We start from the raw sequence: 20,042 nt of genomic DNA, 5'->3' as shown, positions 1-20,042 counted from the left end.
ATAGAATATGGTTGGTGAATCAAATTTATGTTAAAACCTACTCTATCTAACTTACTCTATCAGCTTGTGCAATGTTACATTGGACAAACTGATTTTGTCGAGTATCATTCACTACATCAATAGATTTTTGTCCCCTATTAACTATTACAGGTAATTAACAACCTCCCAAATGAGGTTGGTGACCTCCTAGTAGATTTGGTGCCTTATAGTTATCCTGGACTACCCCAATTAATTCATTCATCTGTCTTGCTACTTGTTGAAACTTAGCATTATTATTTCTTATCAAATAATTTAAGACAATTGTCATTTGCTAAGTCATCAGGTCAATTAAATCATGATGACTTTTTGCTTTTTATTGTCTAAAAATAATAAAGAATCTATGGTGTTAGGCAAAATTATTTTTGACATTGGTATTTTTCATGACCTTTTTGAAAAGAATGAATTTTTATGCATTTTTCTAGGTGTCAAAGGCATAACGAGAATTGAACAAGGTATCTCCATCTGTGTTGATGATGGAATCAGCAAATTAATTTAAGTTGATGTTGTCCCTACATATATGGTTGTGTCCACATTGACAAAATGTTTTATTGAGGTAGTTGTGATATTATGGGTCCTGATATAATTGATCCTAAATAGGAAAGATTGACCATCATATATTGATATAAGTACGGATTGTATTCTTGTACAAAAACTTATGGATTTATTTCAACAATTGGGTTCAACTGAACAATTGTATATAAACCTAGGAATAGGTGAATTAGCCAAAGATGACGAATATTGAGATAATCCATACATAGGCCAAGTAGTTGGATTTACTTTGACTACACTAGGAGAAGCCATTGAAATCATATTTGTGTTGTTTATATGCCTAGTCGGACTTCTAGCGAAATTCATAAGCACTTGTATCAATTCAATGACTTGTGGTTGTGGATATAATACTATTTTGTCAGAGTCGTAGTCTGACCCTTTTGTTGAAGAGGACGACTGAGGTGACATAGAAATAGATGCGTTTGGATCGCTATAGGATAAAAATTTATCACTTCACAAACGCATACACAACAACTATTTTAGGCAGCTAATTTTAACCAAGGTCCCACTGTGCGTGCCAATTTGTTTCTCCTAGATTTTGCTTTTTATACCTTGATAGTAGGTGTCGACCAAACTTGTATCAAAATCTCAATTCGAGTAATTAGTACAACTCTTTTTTATGGAATGCTCTTAGGATTTAGAGATCATGCCAAATAAAACTGTAAAATAAAATAATTATAGAAAATTAGAAGTAAGAAAGAATAAGTGCAAAAATATAAAGAATTGAAAATTATAAGGCTTGTATTAAAATGTGCGAAAATTGACAAGAGTTTGAATGAAAATAACAAAATTTAAATAATAAGAAAAAAAGAATTGGAATGACTAAAATAAAAATAGAGTCTCCCATTACTTATATAAACTCGTGACTCATGTTTTCATGCGTCAGTGTAACTAGGAATTTTTAGAGTGAGTGTGTGAATAAATGGAAGCTCTCCTAACTTATTGAAACTAATTTTATTTGTAGAGAAAAAAATTTTAAACAAATTGGTATAACCTTGAACATCAAGTAAATTTATACTTCAAGTAGTCTTGGACCTCAAACAAACTTGAACTTCAAGTAGCCTTGAATTTCAGGTAGTCTTGGATCTCAAACAAACTTGAACCCCAAGTAATCTTGCACCTCAAGCAAACTTAGACACTAAGCATAAGGTAACTTGTTAACCACCAAGCCTAACTTATTTTTATTTTCTCCAACCCTAGTGTACTTCATATATATATATGATCTTTGACTTTAACCATTGACTTCTTTGCAATGTTAACCAATTTGGCACAACAAATATGCTTAGTGACTAATTTTTATATATACCTAACATTGTTATTTATTAACTAGGGATGTATAATTTAAGGGTAATATTCTAAAAAATAATATTATATGACTAATAATATTTATCATTTTGGGTCAATACTTAGTCAACTTTATCATTAAAGATTAAATTTTAAATTCTAAATTTTAAACATTAAATCCTAAATTTTAATAGTATAAAAATAAAAGTATTAGTCCAAAATATTAGTTAATACTGATAAAAATGTTGGCTTCCTAAAATTTTTCTATCCTAAATTAGTCCCAAAAAAAAGTTTTAGTTGAATATTTTAATACTTAACAAATTTTAATAACCAAATTAGTTTTTAATTTTTCTTTTGATAGACAAATTAATTCTCATCTCAAAATTCGATAAAAAAAAATTAGACAAATCAATCTATATTATTATTTAATAAAAGCATAATAGTCTTCAATTTTTTTTTAGATGAATCTCTCTATATAGACAAATAATATGATGTAAAAAATAATTTATCTAATAAAATAAAAGTTTGATGACTCATTTGGTAATTAAAATTTGTTAAAAAGTAAAATTTTCTATTAAAATTTTCTTAGGGATTGATTTGGAATGATACTATCCAATATAAACATTTTTTTTAAGCCTATATCCAATATTTTCAAAACTTTGGTATGATCTAAATGTATTTACATTAATTTCAAATAAATTTAAAAGACGTGAATTATTTTAGTATTTAAGATTGAATCATGTTTATATGGTGAAATATGTGTGTTCATGGATGCGGTGAAGCCGCGTTTGATTTTGCCTAGATCCATTCTTAAATTATGTTTGGATCTATTTTTGAATTCTTATTCAACCTTAGACCTAACAAAACTTTATCAAATAATGTTAATTCTATATTGGGCATGTATCGGATTTAAACTCGGGTCTAAATATAGAGATTGGAGCCAAACAGAACAACAAAAATAACAGATTTATAGATTAAACAAAATCATCAATACCACAACAAATCACATATTAAATTTCTTTCAATTTCATGGAGATAATCTCTAAAAAGTCAACGCCGAATAGCGACTAATAACAGAGGCAACGACTATGCAAGGCAGAGAAAAAGGAGGCAATGACGTGACCCAACTTTCAGTATTGCATGTTTATACCGAAATATCGAGTGTAATCAATTTAAAATTATATTGACATTGTTATTAATAATATCAAGCCTGTAACGGGATTAACAGAACTTGATTTTTATAAAAAAAAACCTTCCTTAACAAAAATTCGCAAATAAGAAGAAACAAGAGATTACGTAAACTAAAAAGATATATATATATATATATATATATATATATATATATATCACCCAAAAGATAAAAAGTTAGTTTCTCCCTCACACTTATATACATATATACAACTTAAAACATCTCTGGAGTCTGGCTCATAAACTCCTAATCTGATGTCCACACTAGCCTAGTCTTATAACCTGATCTCTCGAAAAATAAAAGTGAGAGTTTAAGACAAAAGAAACACTAAACCAGAAAGCTGTCAAAAGAAAATGCTGATGTCGCTACCTAATCGCTGTTAGAAGTCAAGTCCACGATCTCTATATCCATCTCAAGATCCTCATCGTCCTTAGAAGCCAGATCCACAATCTTTATCTCCTCGATGTCCTCATTGTCAGAAATAACGATGACCTTTGATGTACTCTGGGGAATACCATCACTGCTGTCGTCTGCGAGAATTGTACCATTAGGAGAAATTTGCTCAACTACTGAGGGCTGACCAGAAGCTGCGATGGAAGTCCCAATAGGCTCTATGGTGAAACTAGTAGAAAGAGACTCTATTCACATATCCAAACCTACTGGAGGAGACACAAGGATGTAGTCATTGACGACAAAGCCAGGCTCAGGCACTGCTTGACTATCCTGTTGTGCTGGAACGGAACCTCCATGCACATGATCAAAAGGATGATGAATAGAATCGAGATGTAACCAAGATAGCGAAAAAGTATACAGTGCATCAGGATCAAAGAGAGCGGAAGCTAGCGGGTGCTAGCTAGAAGGGATGATCTCTAACTACGTACTTACGGACTCGAAGCTCCGCGCCCACCGCATAAAAGTTGTGAAGGATAGAGTCCTCATACTCATAAGGCTGTTCGAGCTCATAGAAGATGACATTTTTCTCTATCTGAAGGGGGTAGGAAGATAAGGGATAAGAATTTGGAAGTTCTTAGTAGGGTCCGGGTAATCTAGTTAATTTGCTTTTTATATAACGGTCATGTATCCCAGATCAAACCGACCACAACAAAAGAACATAGGCAAACAACAAACAAAGCAAACATACAACCACAAGAACAAATTCAAAACACACAAGAGATATGCACAAACAAGTATGATGCATGTCTAGTCCTAGTGCAGATAATAAGCTCATCTGTCGATTTTCGACCCGCGCCCGATATTACATCCTTACGGATGTTGTCTCTCGTTGCCATTGCTTCGGGGTATAGTACCTGGTACACTCTTGGATTATGGTGTCCGCACGCTCTTGGGCTATGGCGACCGTACCGCTCCCACGATTAAAGTGACAGGTCACACTCTTAGACTATAGCGCCCATACTGCTCTTCGACAAATTGCCGGATAAATCGATGACAAGAAGAGTCATTGGTGTAGCACTTCCAACCGCAATTATCTCATCACATAATCAAATACTTTTTAAGATATAATAATTCCTTATTCAAAATTTCACAATCTCTATAAAATAATCAAATGAAATAGAGCGGGTCATAAGATTTAACTTTAGAATCACTTTTTTGAATATTTCAAAGTTATGCTTAATCTTTATAAATACATTTTAAAAATACATAAATATGCCTACATGACTAAAAAGTGCATAAATATTCTTAAATTTATTAAAACAACATCTTATGCAAGTTACTCAAGTTAAGTTGATGTACTTTAAAAATTACTCTGAAAATCTATAAAAGAGACACTGTTTTCACTGGTTATTTTATAATTTATTCAAAATATTGTACTAATTTTTAAATACCCAAAAATTCATTAAAATAAGTAAATTGTGTACAGTTCTTTCATTTTCAAAATAAAATCTTTTTCTTTCAATTAAAGTCATATTTTTTTCAAAATGTTCTTCCACTTTAAACCCTTTTATTGCAAACCAATTATTTTTCTTCAAAAATCACTCAATTAATTTCAATAAAATTCATATATTTATAAATAAATAATTTTTATTCATTAAATCTTTTTCAAAAGCCAAGCCTCTGCTCTTTTTTACTCAAAACTTCCATCCAAAATATTCATTTTAGTTATATTTAATCCCAAATCAACATCCGACCGAGAAAACTCAGTTATATACTATTATATAACTCAAATTTCAGCCAATTATTCAACAACAATATCTCAGTTTCAAATTTCACAATATGGCCGAATCACAACAACAATTCCAGTAGTAATTTAGCTAAAATTTCAACAGCCAACAATCACATATTTGAACAACAGACATCAACAGTAGACAACATTTCAACCACATATATCAATTAATTCATAATTTTAACTGATTAAAGAGTCAAATCCTACCTCTGTGAAACGAAGAACACACACAAGATAGCAGAGAGGGTTTCTGATAAGTCAAACGGAGCGAAAACGTCGAAAACTCGGTGGTTCTTTCCCTCCCTTTGTTCGGCCAAATTGGTTCCTGGTAGAGACAGCTCCACTTCGCAATTTCAGTGAACAAAACACACGTCACTGCTTAGAGGAGAAAGATACGGTAACTTCTATTGGATCAGAACTTTTGTAGGGTCACAAATCTCAAAAAATCAAGCTCGAAAAGTCAGAAATCAACCAAAACCCTCCATTTTCTCTCCATGCAGGCCTCGGAAGTTCCATGAGGAAAGAGAGAGAATTTTGTGCTTTTATACAGCTTGATTGATGATAAGTGTCACTTAATCAAGGGGAAAAAGGCATGCATCGCGACACGTGGCGCATTAAGTGCTATGTGTCGCGATTTTAAACCGCTGAGTCAGCGAATTTAATTTTTAAATATCTTGAAAGGTAATTAAAGTAATTGGGTATGATAAAAATTTAATTAATTATCTCAAGTGGTGGTATAAAATTAAAAATAAGGATTGGGTAAATTACTAATGTAATAACATTAGTAAAGCCGAGTTTTTACAATCTTTCGAGCCCAATATCAAGTGAGTGTCATTCGTCAAATAAAATTAAATAATATCATAATATTAATATTACATTATTATTCATTTTATTTAAAAATTGTAGAAAAACTTATCATAGACGTTACTGATGAGCGGATATTTTATACGCTTTTTGGCATCACTTTCATATAGTTTTTAGTAGTTTTTATTTAGTTTTTATTGAGTTTTTATAGGTTTTAGTGTTAAATTCACATATTTGGAATCTACTATGAGTTTTTGTATTTTTGTACAATTTCAGGCATTTTCTGGCTGAAATTGAGGAGCTGGAGCAGAAATCTGATTCAGAGATAGAGAAAGCATTGCAGATGCTGTCCGGATCTGACCTACCTGCATTCGGAAGAGCTTTTCTGGAGCTACAGAAGTCTAAATGGAGCACTCTTAATGGCTATGGAAAGCTGACTTTTGGATCTTTCCAGAAATATATAATAGTCTATACTTTTTTTCGGATTAGAAGGCCCAAAACTGGCGTCCAACGCCAGCTTCCTGCCCTTTCCAGGCGTTCAGCTCCCAAAGAGCAGAGACCAATGTCCAAACGCCCAAGAAGTCTCATAGCACGTGGATCTCATCAAAGCTCAGCCCAATCACTCACCAAGTGGGCTCCAGAAGTGGATTTTAGCACTAAAAGACTATTTTACCCTTACTAGTCCTCTATTTAGTATTTAAAGTGTATTTTTCATAATCATTGGAGGACTTTATGTTATTTTTGAGTTTTACATTGTGTTTTTACTTCAGTATGAGTTTCTAAACCTCCTAGGTTGAGGGGAGGAGCCCTGCTGAGTCCTATGAATTAATAAAAGTATTACTGTTTCTTCTTCGATCCGTGTTTGATTAATTCTAAGATGTATATTCGTACTTCATCGTGGTGAATAGAATGATCTAACAAATTAACTTTGTTCACCACATTAAGATGAACGTGCCTGACAAACACCCGCGTCTACTTGGGTTCAGAACGCGTCTTTCACTAGACAGTGACGAACCAACAGCTTGAATATACGTCTCTTAGACGGCTATCCACGACTTCATTGGGGACTTCTCGAGACATCAGTTCAGCCGATTTTTGGGGAGATTAGGGTCTCTGTGGTAGAGGCTAGAACCCAAAGATGCAGCATTCTCTGATCCGGAAGATCCGACCTTGTCTGTGATTTTTTTAGTAGGATCATAAAGGAGAATGGACTGTACGCGCTTCACCCTCAAGTAGAGATGGATCCACACTAAACCTGGGGTTTAGATCCGGAGGAGTATTGGCAACTGCTCAAACCAGTGTCAATCACATATAGCCTGCCATTGAAAAAATCACTCACAAGCAAAGAGAGCAGTAATACCGGAGTTAATTCAGAAAGACAAAGCAACTTTAATCCTTAACCCTATTCCTATTCCTATAAATATTTTCTACCTCTTTTACTTTATTCCGCATTAAATATTTTCTCTTGATGAATGAAAATCAATAACCTTCTGATTCCTCCTGACTAAGTCCTGCAAGATAACCCTAGCTTGCTTCAAACCACAATCCTCGTGGGATCGACCCTGACTCACCCAGGTATTACTTGGACGACCCAGTACATTTGCTGGAACTGCTGTATGAAAGTGTGGGGTTCGTACGCACAAAGTTTTTGGCGCCGTTGCCGGGGATTGTTGAGTTTGGACAAACTGACAGATTGTCTTGCTCCCTAGATCAGGTCATTTTTATTTTAATTGAGTCTTTTATTTTTGTTTTCTTCTTCTTCAAATTTTTTGAAAAATTAAAAAGCTTTTTCCAAAAATATTTTCTTTTCTTTGTTTAATCTTCGTTCTTTGTTTAAGTCTTATGTTCTTGTTGAGTCTTTTATTTTTATTTTTATTTTTTTCTTCTCTATTTTTTAGAAAACTTTTAAAAGGTTTTTCAAAAATATTTTTATTTTTTGTTTTCAATTGGTTAGAGCGTTGTGCTTATGTTCTTGGTAATTTGTGTTCCTTTGAGTCTTTTTTTCTAAACACTTTTCAAAAATAATTTTTCTTTCTTTAAATCTCGTGTCAAAATTTTAAGTTTTGTGTCTTCTTTTTTTTTCTTTATATTTTTCGAAAATTTATGTTTAGGTTTCTAAAAATTTTAAGTTTGGTGTTTTTTTTGTGTTCTTGTGTTCTTTGAGTCTTTAAATTTTGTTCTTTGTGTTCTTGTTAGTCTTCAAAGTGTTCTTGAGTCTTGTATGTGTTTTGAACTTAAAATTTTTAAGTGTTGTATCTAAAAATTTTAAATCTTGTATCTTTTATGTGCTTTTCTCTTTCATCATAAAATTCAAAAATAAAAAATATCTTTTCCAAACTTAATTTTAACTATATTTTCGAAAATAACAAATAAAAATTCAGATTTCAATTTTAAAATTTTATCTTATCTTATCTTAGTTGTCAAGTTTTCAAAAATCAAATTTTTTCAAAAATAAAAAATCATATCCTTTTCAAAATTTAAAAATCTTATCTTATCTTTTTCTAATTTCAAATTTTAATTTCAAAATCTTTTCTTATCTTATCTTCTATTTTATTTTTAAATTCAAATATTTTCTTAATTAATATCTTATCTTCTCTTTCTTATTTTTCAAAACTTCCTAACTAACTCTTCTCTTCCTTAATTTTCGAAAATAATATCTTCCTCTCTCTCTCTACTTTTTCAAAACCACCTAACTAACTCTCTTCTCTCTTAATTTTCAAACTCCTTCTCTCTCTTCTATATTTAAAAATTAATTAATTAATAAATAAATAAATTATTTTAATTCTTATTTACTTTTTCTATTTATACTTCTTCTCTTTTCTCATCTATATATTCGAATTCTACTTCTCTGTCTTCTTCCATCTTCACTTCTTTATCTTCTTTCCTTTCTTTTTCACATCTAACTGGAAGCTCTTTGATCCACGTGGCACAAAAAGCTTTCTTCTTTTTTCTTTTCTTTCTTCTTCTTTTTTCTTCACATCTCATTCTAAGGAGGAGCTTCTTGTCTATTGGCATAGAGAGTCTTCTTCTTTTCTTCTTTTCTTCTTTTCTTCTTGTTTATGACTAGGAACATGGATAAAGAACCCCTCTTGACTCCTGACCCTGAACCTGAGAAGACTCTAAGAAGGTGTTTACAATAAACTAAAGCACAACACTCCAGAAGAGATCTCTCAGAAAGTTTTGAATAAGAAAAGGAGGACATGCCTACCTCTGACTTTTATGGCAGAAGCATTGTTGTACCTGCCACTGGAGCTAACAATTTTGAGCTTAAACTTCAGTTAATCTCTCTTCTACAGCAGAATTGCAAGTTTCATGGACTTCCAATGGAAGATCCACATTAGTGTTTAGCCGAGTTCTTGCTAATCTGTAATACTGTAAAGACTAATGGAGTTAATCCTGAAGTCTACAAGCTTATGCTCTTTCCCTTTGCAATAAGAGACAGAGTTAAGCTATGGTTGGAAGCCCAACCTAGAGAGAGTCTTGACTCTTGGGAAAAGTTGGTTAATGCTTTTCTGGCTAAGCTCTTTCCCCCTCAAAGGATGAGCAAGATTAGAGTGGAAGTTCAAACCTTCAGACAAAGAGAAGGTGAATCCCTCTATGAAGCTTGGGAAAGATACAAGCAACTGATCAGGAGATGTCCTCCTGACATGCTCTCAGAATGGTCCATCATAGGCGTGTTCTATGATGGTTTGTCTGAGATGTCCAAAATTTTATTGGACAACTCTGTAGGTGGATCTTTCCACTTGAAGAAAACACCTGCAGAAGCAAGGGAACTCATTGAAATGGTTGCTAATAACCAGTTCATGTACACTTCTGAAAGGAATCCTGTAAACCATGGAACCTCTCAGAAAAAAAGGATTTCATGAAGTTGAGACTCTGAATGCTATATTGGCACAGAATAAGATCCTGACCCAACAGGTCAACATGATCTCTCAACATCTGCCTTGGCTGCAAGCTGCAGCTGGCAGCAATCAGGAAGCTTTTCTTGAAGAAGAAGCTTATGATCCTGAACAACCCACCATGGAGGAGGTGAATTACATGGGAGAGCCCTATGGAAACACTTACAACCTTTCATGGAGGAATCATCCTAACCTCTCATGGAAGGATCAACAGAAACCTCAGCAAGGTTTCAATAACAACCAAGGTGGTAGAAACAAGAATAGGTTCAACAACAGACCATCATTTCCATCTTCTCAAGGGAACATGGAAACCTCTAATCAGAGCCTTTTTTACTTAGCCATTATGGTTTCCAGCCTCACTAAGACCACCCATAGTTTCATTAGTGAAACAAGGTCCTCCATTAGAAACTTGGAGGTACAGGTTGGTCAACTGAGCAAGAGGATCCCTGAGACTCCTCCAGACACTCTTCCCAGTAACACTGAGGTGAACCCTAGAGAAGAGTGCAAGGCCATAACCATGGATGTAGAGGCCAAATTAGAGGAGAATGAGAAGGTGTTGAATGGCAGTGAAGAAGCCTTCACTGGGCGTTCAACGCCCACAATGGTAGCAAGCCTGGCGTTAAATGCCAGTGAGGAACTTCTCACTGGGTGTTCAACGCCCATCCTGGCAGAAAAGCTAGCGTTGAATGCCAGCTAGGGAGCACTGGCTGGGCGTTCAACGCCCAACCATGCAGCCTTTCTGGCGCTGAACGCCAGTGAGGGGTAACGCCTAACCATGCAGCCATTCTGGCGCTGAACGCCAGTGAGGAACCCCTCACCCAGGGAAGCTGGCATTGAACGCCAGCAAGGACATCCCTGCTGGGCATTCAATGCCCAGAATGCTAGAGGGACTGGAGTTTAACGCCAGTCAGGGTGGACAGCAAGGGCGTTCAATGCCCAATAAGCTGCCAGAGCTGGCGTTGAACGCCAGTGAACGCACACCCTTTGAGTGCCTGAATCCCACTCAAGAACCCTCTATCTCAAAACCAAAGAAAATCATAAAGACCATAGAGGTTCCTTTGAATGCACTTCTACAGTGTGTGAGTTCTGATGACTACTCATCCTCAGATGAGGATGAAGACACTAGGGAAGAGTAAGTTGCTCGTTTCCTAGGAGCTCTAATAAAGCTGAATACCAAGATATTTGGTACAAAGACTCTGGAGGAAGAACCTCCACTTCTCACCAAAGAACTCCATGCTTTGGTTCAGCAAGAGCTACCCCAGAAGCTTCCAGACCATAGACGCTTTCTGATTCCTTGCACCATAGGCACTATGACCTTTGATAAGGCTCTGTGTGACCTAGGTTCAAGCATTAACCTCATGCCACTCTTTGTAATGGAGAAACTGAGAATCCTTGAGGTACAAGCTGCACACATCTCCTTAGAGATGGCAGACAAGACAATGAAGAAGCCCTATGGCTTAGTAGAGGATGTCTTGGTGAAGGTCAGGGGCGGAGCTAGGCTAACTATTTAGGGGGGCGGTGTTATATTTTATATTACTATTTCTATTGGTAAAATTAAAAAAAATAAATATATAATCTCAATAAAAATAAGACAATAATATATAAAAATTACTACTTACAGTTTTGTATCATGAAAAGGCTATTCGACCTTTTTTTCTATTTTCAAAATCATCTATAATTGAATTTGTGTCAAAAATAGCTGCTAATTCTTTTTCTATATAGATGACCAAATTGTCTGCAAGAAATTCATCAACCATCTTACTTCGGAGTCTTGTCTTAACAATTTTCATTGCTGAAAAAGCTCTTTCTGTTGTTGCTGTAGACACTGGTAGAGTCAAAACAAGACGTATTAATCTATCAACCATGTGATAAGTTCTTGATTTTCCCGTTTCTTGCAACTTGTTGCACAATTCAGAAAGTGTACCAATGCCTTTCAAATGATTTGGTATATCATGCTGATAATGTTGCAACTGAGATTTCAAAATATTTAGCTCATTAGAAGGAAAGTCAAGGGGATAAAACTTCTCTGCTAACTTGCTGATTTCTTCAATATTGAATGATTTGAAATTGTCCTTAGGATCCAAAGCACAACTCAAAGTCAAAAGCTCTATTGTTTGCTCATTAAATCTACTATTCAACTCTTGTATTTGAGAGTCAATTGTTGCCAAGAATACATCTATTCGATAATGATGCTCAACTGTCACACTTGGTTGACGAGATCGACCTCTTCCAAAAACATATTGTGCACTCATATTAGGGACTTCAATTTCATATTTTTCACAAAAATCTTTAACATTTGCAAGAAAATTGCACCATCCACCATCTCTTAATTGTTGAAGAAGTAACTTTGATGTAGAAATAATATGCATTGCATTAAGAATATCTTGAGATTGTTCAGTGCTTGGCAAAGAACATTAGTGATTCCCATAATCTCTTTCATCAAGTGCAAAGTGAAAACAAATTCAAATGACAATAATATTTTACTAACACCATAAGCCTCGCCTCTTTGTGCATAAGTTGTCCCGTCTTCAATGATATTATTGAGAACAATATTGGTAGCAGGAAACATTTTTACCAAACTGTAAATAGAATTAAAGTGAGAGCTCCATCAAGTATCCCCAGCTCTTTGTAAAGTGCTTATTTGATTCGCACCTTTGCCTGTTTCTAATTCATTTTGAGCAACCAAGTTTGCATTTTCAATTACTTGAGCTTCTTGTAATTGATCATGTCTTTTTGAAGAAGCACTAACAATAGTGACAATAGAGTTTAATTGAGTAAAAAATTCATGAATTTGAAGTACCTCTCTTGAAGCTGCCACCAATGCTAATTGTAACCTATGAGCAAAACAATGCACATAGTATGCTTGTGGAGAATCTTTAAGAAACAAAGCTTGCAAACCATTCCACTCACCCCGCATGTTGCTAGCACCATCATACCCTTGACCCCTAATATTTTTAACTTGGAGATTATAATGAGAAAGGACAGAAATCAATTCTTTCTTTAAAGTTGTTGCACAAGTATCAGTGACATGCACAAGATCAAAAAATCTCTCTTTAACAAAACCATCTAGAGTAACAAATCTCAAAACAATGGCCATTTGCTCCTTTTTAGATTCATCTCTAACTTCATCAACAATAATACAAAATTTGGCATCTCCAATCTCTTCTCTAATTGAATTTCTCACCTTAGTAGCAAGAATATGTAGAATTTCTTTTTGGACATCATTTGAAGTATACTTAGCATTTTTTGGAGCATTTTCCAAAACATTCTGTTTCACTCTTTCATTGTAAGATCCCAAAAATTTTAACATTTCCAAAAAGTTACCTCTGTTGCTTGAACTTTGGCTTTCACCATGTCCTCTGTATACACCACCTTGAAATGTCAACCATCTAATGCAATCTATAGATGCTCCTAGTCGAATTCGATTCTTTTCAATCTCTTCTGATGTTTGCTTATGAAGAAGTCTGTCAATATGTTGTGATTGTTTCATCAAATCATCACATGATTTCAGCGCCTTATGATGGAATGAGTTAGGACCTTTGCCAATGTGATTCAAAAGAGCACATTCTTTTCCACTATTTACTTTCTTCCAATTTCTGAAACCATTCTCAATAAAAGCATTTGAACCCGTATTGATTGAAGGTTCCTTAGCAAAAAGAAAGCACGAAAAACAATATATAGCATCATCTTCTATAGAATATTCTAACCAAGATGGGAACAATTTAAACCATGAAGCTTGAAAGCGACGATGAATTTTATCACCAGAAAATGGATAATTATCAAGAATTGGCTGATTTGGCCCAACTTTAATATAAGCCCGACGGATTTCATCTCTTTTATTTGGAGGAAACTTCCAAATCATTGGTCGCATTCCAGGATCTCTTTCCAAACGAAAAACATCCAGTTGATTTGGAAGAAGTCATGGACGCTTTGAGCAATTCAATGAAGAACTTGAAGTAATGAAATTTGATGACCCCTCAAGTATTGGAATAGTAATAGTAGAAGCATCTTCATTCTCTTGATCTTTTCTTTTAAAAAATGTATCAATGGTTTTGAACTTACTCATAATTCAAATGGCCAAATAAGTTCCTATAATTTAAAATATATTTAGCAAAAAGTGTAAATTACAGTCTAAATCTTTATAAAATATAAAAATTATATTTCAATTTAAAATAAAATATTAAAATTCAGAACAATAATACTAACATCCTAGTATAAATAATATAAAATTGTAATTAAATAGTTAACTAATAAAAAAAACTAAATATACAAACTAACATATAATAACATAAACATAATTAACAAATAATAATAAATTAACTAATTAAGTAAATAACTAAATATATAAAAAAGAATAAAAATAGAACCTTTTTTGAGAAAGAGGAGTGAAAAATCACTTGTTAAACTACTCTCTTTTTTTTAATCTGCAAAAAACAAAAAAAATAAGAGTCAAAAAGGTAAAATTGTAAAAGATAATAAGATTAAAGAGATAAAGAAGAAGAAGAATAGGAAAAGTTGTTACCCAAATTTTTTGAAAGCCAAGGCGGGAAGAGAGGGAGAGGAAGAGACCGGTTGTATGTTGAAAAATAAAAAAAGGGGATTGGAGAACTGATTAGTGATTATACGTTGGGAAATAAAAAAGGGATAGGGATTGGAAAATAGAAAAAGGGATAGGGAATGGGCTATTGGGCTGGGTTTTGTAGGAATTAAAAGTGAGAGGGGGAGGGGGGTTGGAAAAGATAGAACAAAAAGAGAGGGGGGGCTGGGAAATAACAAAAAGGGGGATCAGACTATTTTTTTTTTTGAATAAAAACTAAAATTTTTGGGGGGGCCATTTCCCCCCTTTATTTATACGTACCTGCGCCCCTGGTGAAGGTTAAAAACCACTACATCCCTGCAAACTTCATAGTCTTGGATATAGGAGAGGATGAGGATGACTGTGTCATCCTTGGAAGACCTTTCCTAGCCACAACCAATGCTATCATTGATGTGGCTAAGGGAAAAATGACCCCAAAGTTAGGGGAGGATCACATCTTATTCAAGATACCTCACCCCAATTCTCCCTCTAAAAAAGAGATAACCGTGCAACACCTAGTATGTGAACCCTTTCTTTCTATGCAGAGCTCTGTAGAGGCCCTAGACATCAATTCTAAGTTTGGTGTTGGCAGCCATCAACAAGCTCTAAGCACAAAGGTACTAAAAAGAAAGTACCTAAAGGCTGGAGGGAGAAGAAAGTTCCTACTGAAAGCCTTTCACCTGGCATCAGAGTTGTCTTCTCTAAGAAGCCAGTCTTACCACATACAGTGAGCCATGTCCTATCTCTAGAGCATGTAGAGTTCATTCATGAGAGGACAGGAAGAAAGTTCACTGTCAGGGGCAAAAATTTGGGCCCATACTCACCTCCGTAAGGAGCTAAATGTCAAGCTAGTGACATTAAAAGAGTGCTTGTTGGGAGACAACCAAACTTTACTCAACTATATTTATTTTTGTTTTGTTTTGTTTTTCTTTCAGAGTCATGATCATGTGCATCAGTAAAGAGACAGAATTCACAGTAGTGAAAACAGGACACTCCGGAGAGAGTGTCAAAGTTGAATGCCAGTGAGGAAGCCCTCACTAGGCGTTCAAATCCCCAAGAGGGGAGCATTGCTGGTGTTGAACGCTAGCCAGGGAGCAGCCCCTGGGTGTTCAAACGCTAATGCAGAGAAACAGGGAATCTGGAATTCCCTAGCCTCCCAAGACCAGCAGGTCCCACGGAAGCTCCACCTACCCCACCTTCTTCTTCCCTATTAGTCATATTTGCTCGAGGATGAGCAAAACTCTTAAGTTTGGTGTTGCAAAAGCTTTGCTTTGTGACTTCTACCACTCTTAAGTATAGAAGAAGAGGATGGAGCAAACCAAAAAGCATACACGTGAACCTGTGCAGCAGCCTCAAGAAAGGCAAAGGAGTGACATAGAAGAGATCAAGCATCACATTGGATCCTCAAGGATGAGCACTAGCACCATCATTCAAGTGGATTCGTTCTCTTTTACTCCTTTTCTATTATTTTTCTATTTTCTGTCTGTTTATTTATCTGTTCCCTTCTTCTAGTTGCATGATCATCTACATTTGATGTCTTAAAGTTGTAAAATGTTCCATATATCTCTCAACTTGTTTAAAAGAAAATTTTTATTTGAAAAGAATTGAGAGATGCATGAATTTCAGGTTTAAAATAAGATTAGTTTAATTATATTGATGTGGTGCATTTGCTTTTATTTTCTGAATGTATGATTAAAAAGTGCATATTTGAAGTTGTGATTTTAGAATGTTGGCTCTTGAAAGAATAAAGAAAAAGAAAAAATATTATTGATAATCTGAAAAATATAAAATTGATTCTTGAAGCAAGAAAAAGCTTGCTTGCAAAAAAAAGAGAAAAAGTGGCGAAAATAAAAAGAAAGAAAAAAAAAAGCAAGCAGAAAAAGCCAATAGCTCTTTAAAGCAAAAGGCAAGAGCAAAAAGCCCATAACACTTTAAACCAAAAGGTAAGGGTAAAAGGGCCCAAAGCTTTGAGCATCAGTGGTTAGGAGGCCTAAAGGAATAAAATCCTGGCCTAAGCTTTGATAAACCACTATTTTATGGTTTATCTTGTGTTTAATTGAGTGGTTTCATCAAGTCTTTACCCACGTATTCATATGATTTGCATGATTTTACAATCCCTTCCTAGTTTTGTTTTATGGTTGAAAACTTGCTTCCTAAAGATCTTTAATTAGTATATTTTAATTCTTCTTTATACCATTCGATGCCGTGATCCGTGTGTTAAGTGTTTCAGGCTTTATAGGGCAGGAATGGGTTAGAGAATGGAAAGGAAGCTTGCAAAAATGGAAGGAACACAAGAAACCAAGGAGATAACCAGCGAGCACCGACGCGCATGCATGGCTCACGTGAGTACACGGAATGGAGAAATTTGCAGCGACGCGTGCGCGTGCCTGACGCGTACGCGTGACAAGGAAATTCGCCAAATGACGTGCACGCGTGACTGACGCGTACGCATGACATGCGCGATCTGCAGAAATAACATAAAACACTGGGGGCGATTTTGGGCCGAGTTTTGACCCAATTTTCGGCCCAGAAACATAGAATAGAGCCAGGGAACCTGCAGAGACTCGAGAGATTCACATTAGCATAGTTTTAGGTTTTTAGATCTAAATCTAGAGAGAAAAATTACTCTTCCTCTAGGTTTTCTTTACATTCATAGTTTATTAGTTTTATGCTTTTGCTTTTGGATATTGAAGAGTCATCACCTCCGTTGAAGATACTATTCTAGTTTGTTTCCTTACTCTTTTATTTATTCCATATTCTTAATTCTTGTTTAAAGTTACAATTGGATTATTTTCATGGATTGTTAATGAAAAAGATTACTTTTAGTTTTAATTAAATTGCAGTTATTGTCCATCATGTCTTTCTTTTATTCCCTTTTTAATTCTATGCAAGTAATTTTCATGTCAATGGAGTAGATTCCCAACTTGACATGGGGGTTGATTAAAAGGAGACACTTGAGTTGGAATGCTTAAGTGATTAGTTAAATTGGAAGTTGTTGGCTAATTCTTTACTTACTAACGCTAGACCTTCCCAAGGGAGAGGACTAGGATTTACAAATAAGAGTTAGCTCAATCACTTGACTTTCCTTTATTTAGTAAGGGTTAACTAAGTGAAAACAACAACCTCTTTATACTACACTTGAGAAAATTCCAACAAGGATAGAACTTCCAATTAATCATTCCCCCAGTCAAGGATTTTTAATTAGAATATATATATATATTTCTCTTTTAAATTACAATTATTTATTTTCTGTCATTTAACTCTCAAAATTCTCGAAAAACTCCTGATTAATAACTTAGCACCCTTTCTAGCAACTCGTTGGGAGACGACCTGGGATTCATACTCCTAGTATTTTTATTCTAAACTTTTGTGACAACCTTTCTAAATTGATGAGGCGAATTTTAGCTGGTTAAGAACTATACTTGCAACGCTGTTTTTATATTATAATCTCTTAATTGGTCTAATTTCTGCCACGCATCAATTTTTGGCGCCGTTGCCGGGGACTTGTAATTGTGTGCTGAATTATTAATTAGTGTGCATATTTTTATTTTATTTGCGTATTTCATTTTATTTTATTACCATGAGCTGTATGTTTCTTTCATTGAATGACGCGTTCACTGCCTGATCCGAGCTTAGCTGCATTTTATCCTGAAATTGAAAGAACTCTTTCACGTATTAGGCGAGCTCGGTGCAGGTTAGCCTCAGAGGGTGGTGAAGTGATTGTTATCGATTCACCAGTCTCATCTGAGGGTGAATCTAAACCGCCATCTGAGGAAGAAACAAACTCCTTTACTACTGATTCAGTTGATTCACGTGCAGATAGAATGGCAACACCTAGGAGGATTACTCTCCAAGAAGCTGGAGCTCCAGATTTTACACTGCAGTCGTATTAAGTACATCATCCAACTCTGGCTGTAGATTTTGAGCTGAAGACTGCACTAATCAACTTGATGCCAAAGTTTCATTGCTTACCTGCTCAGGAGCCTATGAAGCACCTAAGGGATTTTCAGACAGCCTGTTCTACTGTAAGGCGTCATGGTGCAAATGAATCTTCTATTCTGTTAACCGCCTTCCTATTTTCTCTTGAGGGAAAGGCGAGGGAGTGGTACTACTCCCAACCTGAAGCAACTGTCACCAACTGGGATACGCTCAGGAGAGAATTCTTGGAAAAATACTTTCCAGCTAAAGTTACAGATAGATTGAGAAAAGAGATCTCCTGCATTGTTAAAGGAGAATTAGAGACTCTTTATGAGTACTGGGAGCGCTTTAAGAACCTTCTGGACGCATGCCCCCATCACATGATTGACAGGTTGGTGTTGATCAGCTACTTCACTCAAGGCATGAAGCCTCGGGATAAAACTACACTGGATGGTGCTAGTAATGGTTCTCTGAAAAAGTACAAGACTGCAGATGAAGCATGACAACTGATCAGCGACTTAGCTGAGTCCACTAGAAATCACAGGCATAGGAACAGCCACTCAAAGACTGTTGCAGATAGGGGTGTTCATGGTTTGGTTAGTCCAAAAACCAAACCAGTTTTTTGGTTAACCAAAAATATAGTATTGGTTAATTAACTAAATTGGTTTTACATGATGAAACCGGTTATTAACCAGTTAGTGAAATTCAAAACCGGTTTTTAACCGGTTATTAAAACAAAAACCGATTTTTACATTAAAAACAAAACCGGTTTTTATACTAAAAAATTGACTTTTATACCATAAAATTGGTTTTTACATGTAAAAATAGTTTTTTACACAAATTAATATTTTTACATATAAAAATCCAAATTTTTGAACCTTTTTTTAATTGAATTTTTTTAATCTAATTTTTTTTCTTTCTAAATGATACGAGTAACATTTGTAAATAATGAAATCCCTTCCATTGCTTTCGTTCCTTTTTCTTTCTTATCTCTTTTCAGCATTTTCTATAAATAATTTTTTCTAATATAAATATTTTCTTTCTAAATGATACGAGTAACTTTTTCTTATCTCCTTCTATCCATCTCTCTCCTTTTCTCTCCCCCTCCCCTCTCTTTCTCTTCCTCTCTCTCTCTCTCTCTCTCTCTCTCTCCCCTCTCTTCCATTTCTCTCCCCCTTCTTTTCTCTCTCCACTTCTCTCTCTCTCTCTCTCTCTCCCATTTTCTCTCTCATCCTCTCTTTCTTTTATCTCTCTCCCCCTCCTCTCTATCTATCTCTCTCTTTCCACTCTTTCTCCCCCTCCCCATTTCTTTCTCTCTATCCTTCTCTCCATCTCTCTCCCCATGCTCTCTCTCTCCCCTTCTTTCTTTCTCTCTCCCCTCCTCTTCCTCTCTCCTTCTCTCTCCCCTCATCTCTTTTCTCTCTCCTTCTCTTTTTCTGTCTCTCTCTCTTTCTCTCTCCCCATCCTCTCTCTCTCTCCCCATCCTCTCTCTCTCTCCCCTCTCTCTTTTTCTCTCTTTGTCCTCTTTCTCTCTCTTCTTCTCTTTCTCATATCCTTCTTCTCTCTTCTTATCTCTCTTTTTTTATTTCTCCTCCTTTATCT

General features: G+C 35.1%; 1 protein-coding gene and 1 pseudogene across 1 annotated transcript; both read right to left on the bottom strand.

Annotated features, from left to right (window-relative positions):
- Nucleotides 1-11,574: 11,574 nt before the first annotated feature.
- Nucleotides 11,575-12,315, bottom strand: LOC148576052 (uncharacterized). Its single transcript, XM_088502664.1, has one exon. The coding sequence runs from the start codon at nt 12,313-12,315 to the stop codon at nt 11,575-11,577; it is 741 nt and encodes a 246-aa protein (XP_088358790.1).
- Nucleotides 12,316-12,554: 239 nt separating this feature from the next.
- LOC107604684 (uncharacterized) lies at nt 12,555-14,012 on the bottom strand (annotated as a pseudogene).
- Between the last annotated feature and the right edge of the window lie 6,030 nt (nt 14,013-20,042).

The sequence above is a fragment of the Arachis ipaensis genome, chromosome B1 (assembly GCF_059453495.1).
Source record: "Arachis ipaensis isolate K30076 ecotype BB chromosome B1, ASM5945349v1, whole genome shotgun sequence".
NCBI classification, from domain to species: domain Eukaryota; kingdom Viridiplantae; phylum Streptophyta; class Magnoliopsida; order Fabales; family Fabaceae; genus Arachis; species Arachis ipaensis.
Note: the sequence above shows the minus strand (reverse complement) of the source record. Positions and strands in the feature narration are given on the sequence as shown.

Excerpts from the sequence above, each read along its gene's own strand:
- LOC148576052 (XM_088502664.1), bottom strand. The coding sequence starts at position 12,315 with ATGCATATTATTTCTACATCAAAGTTACTTCTTCAACAATTAAGAGAT.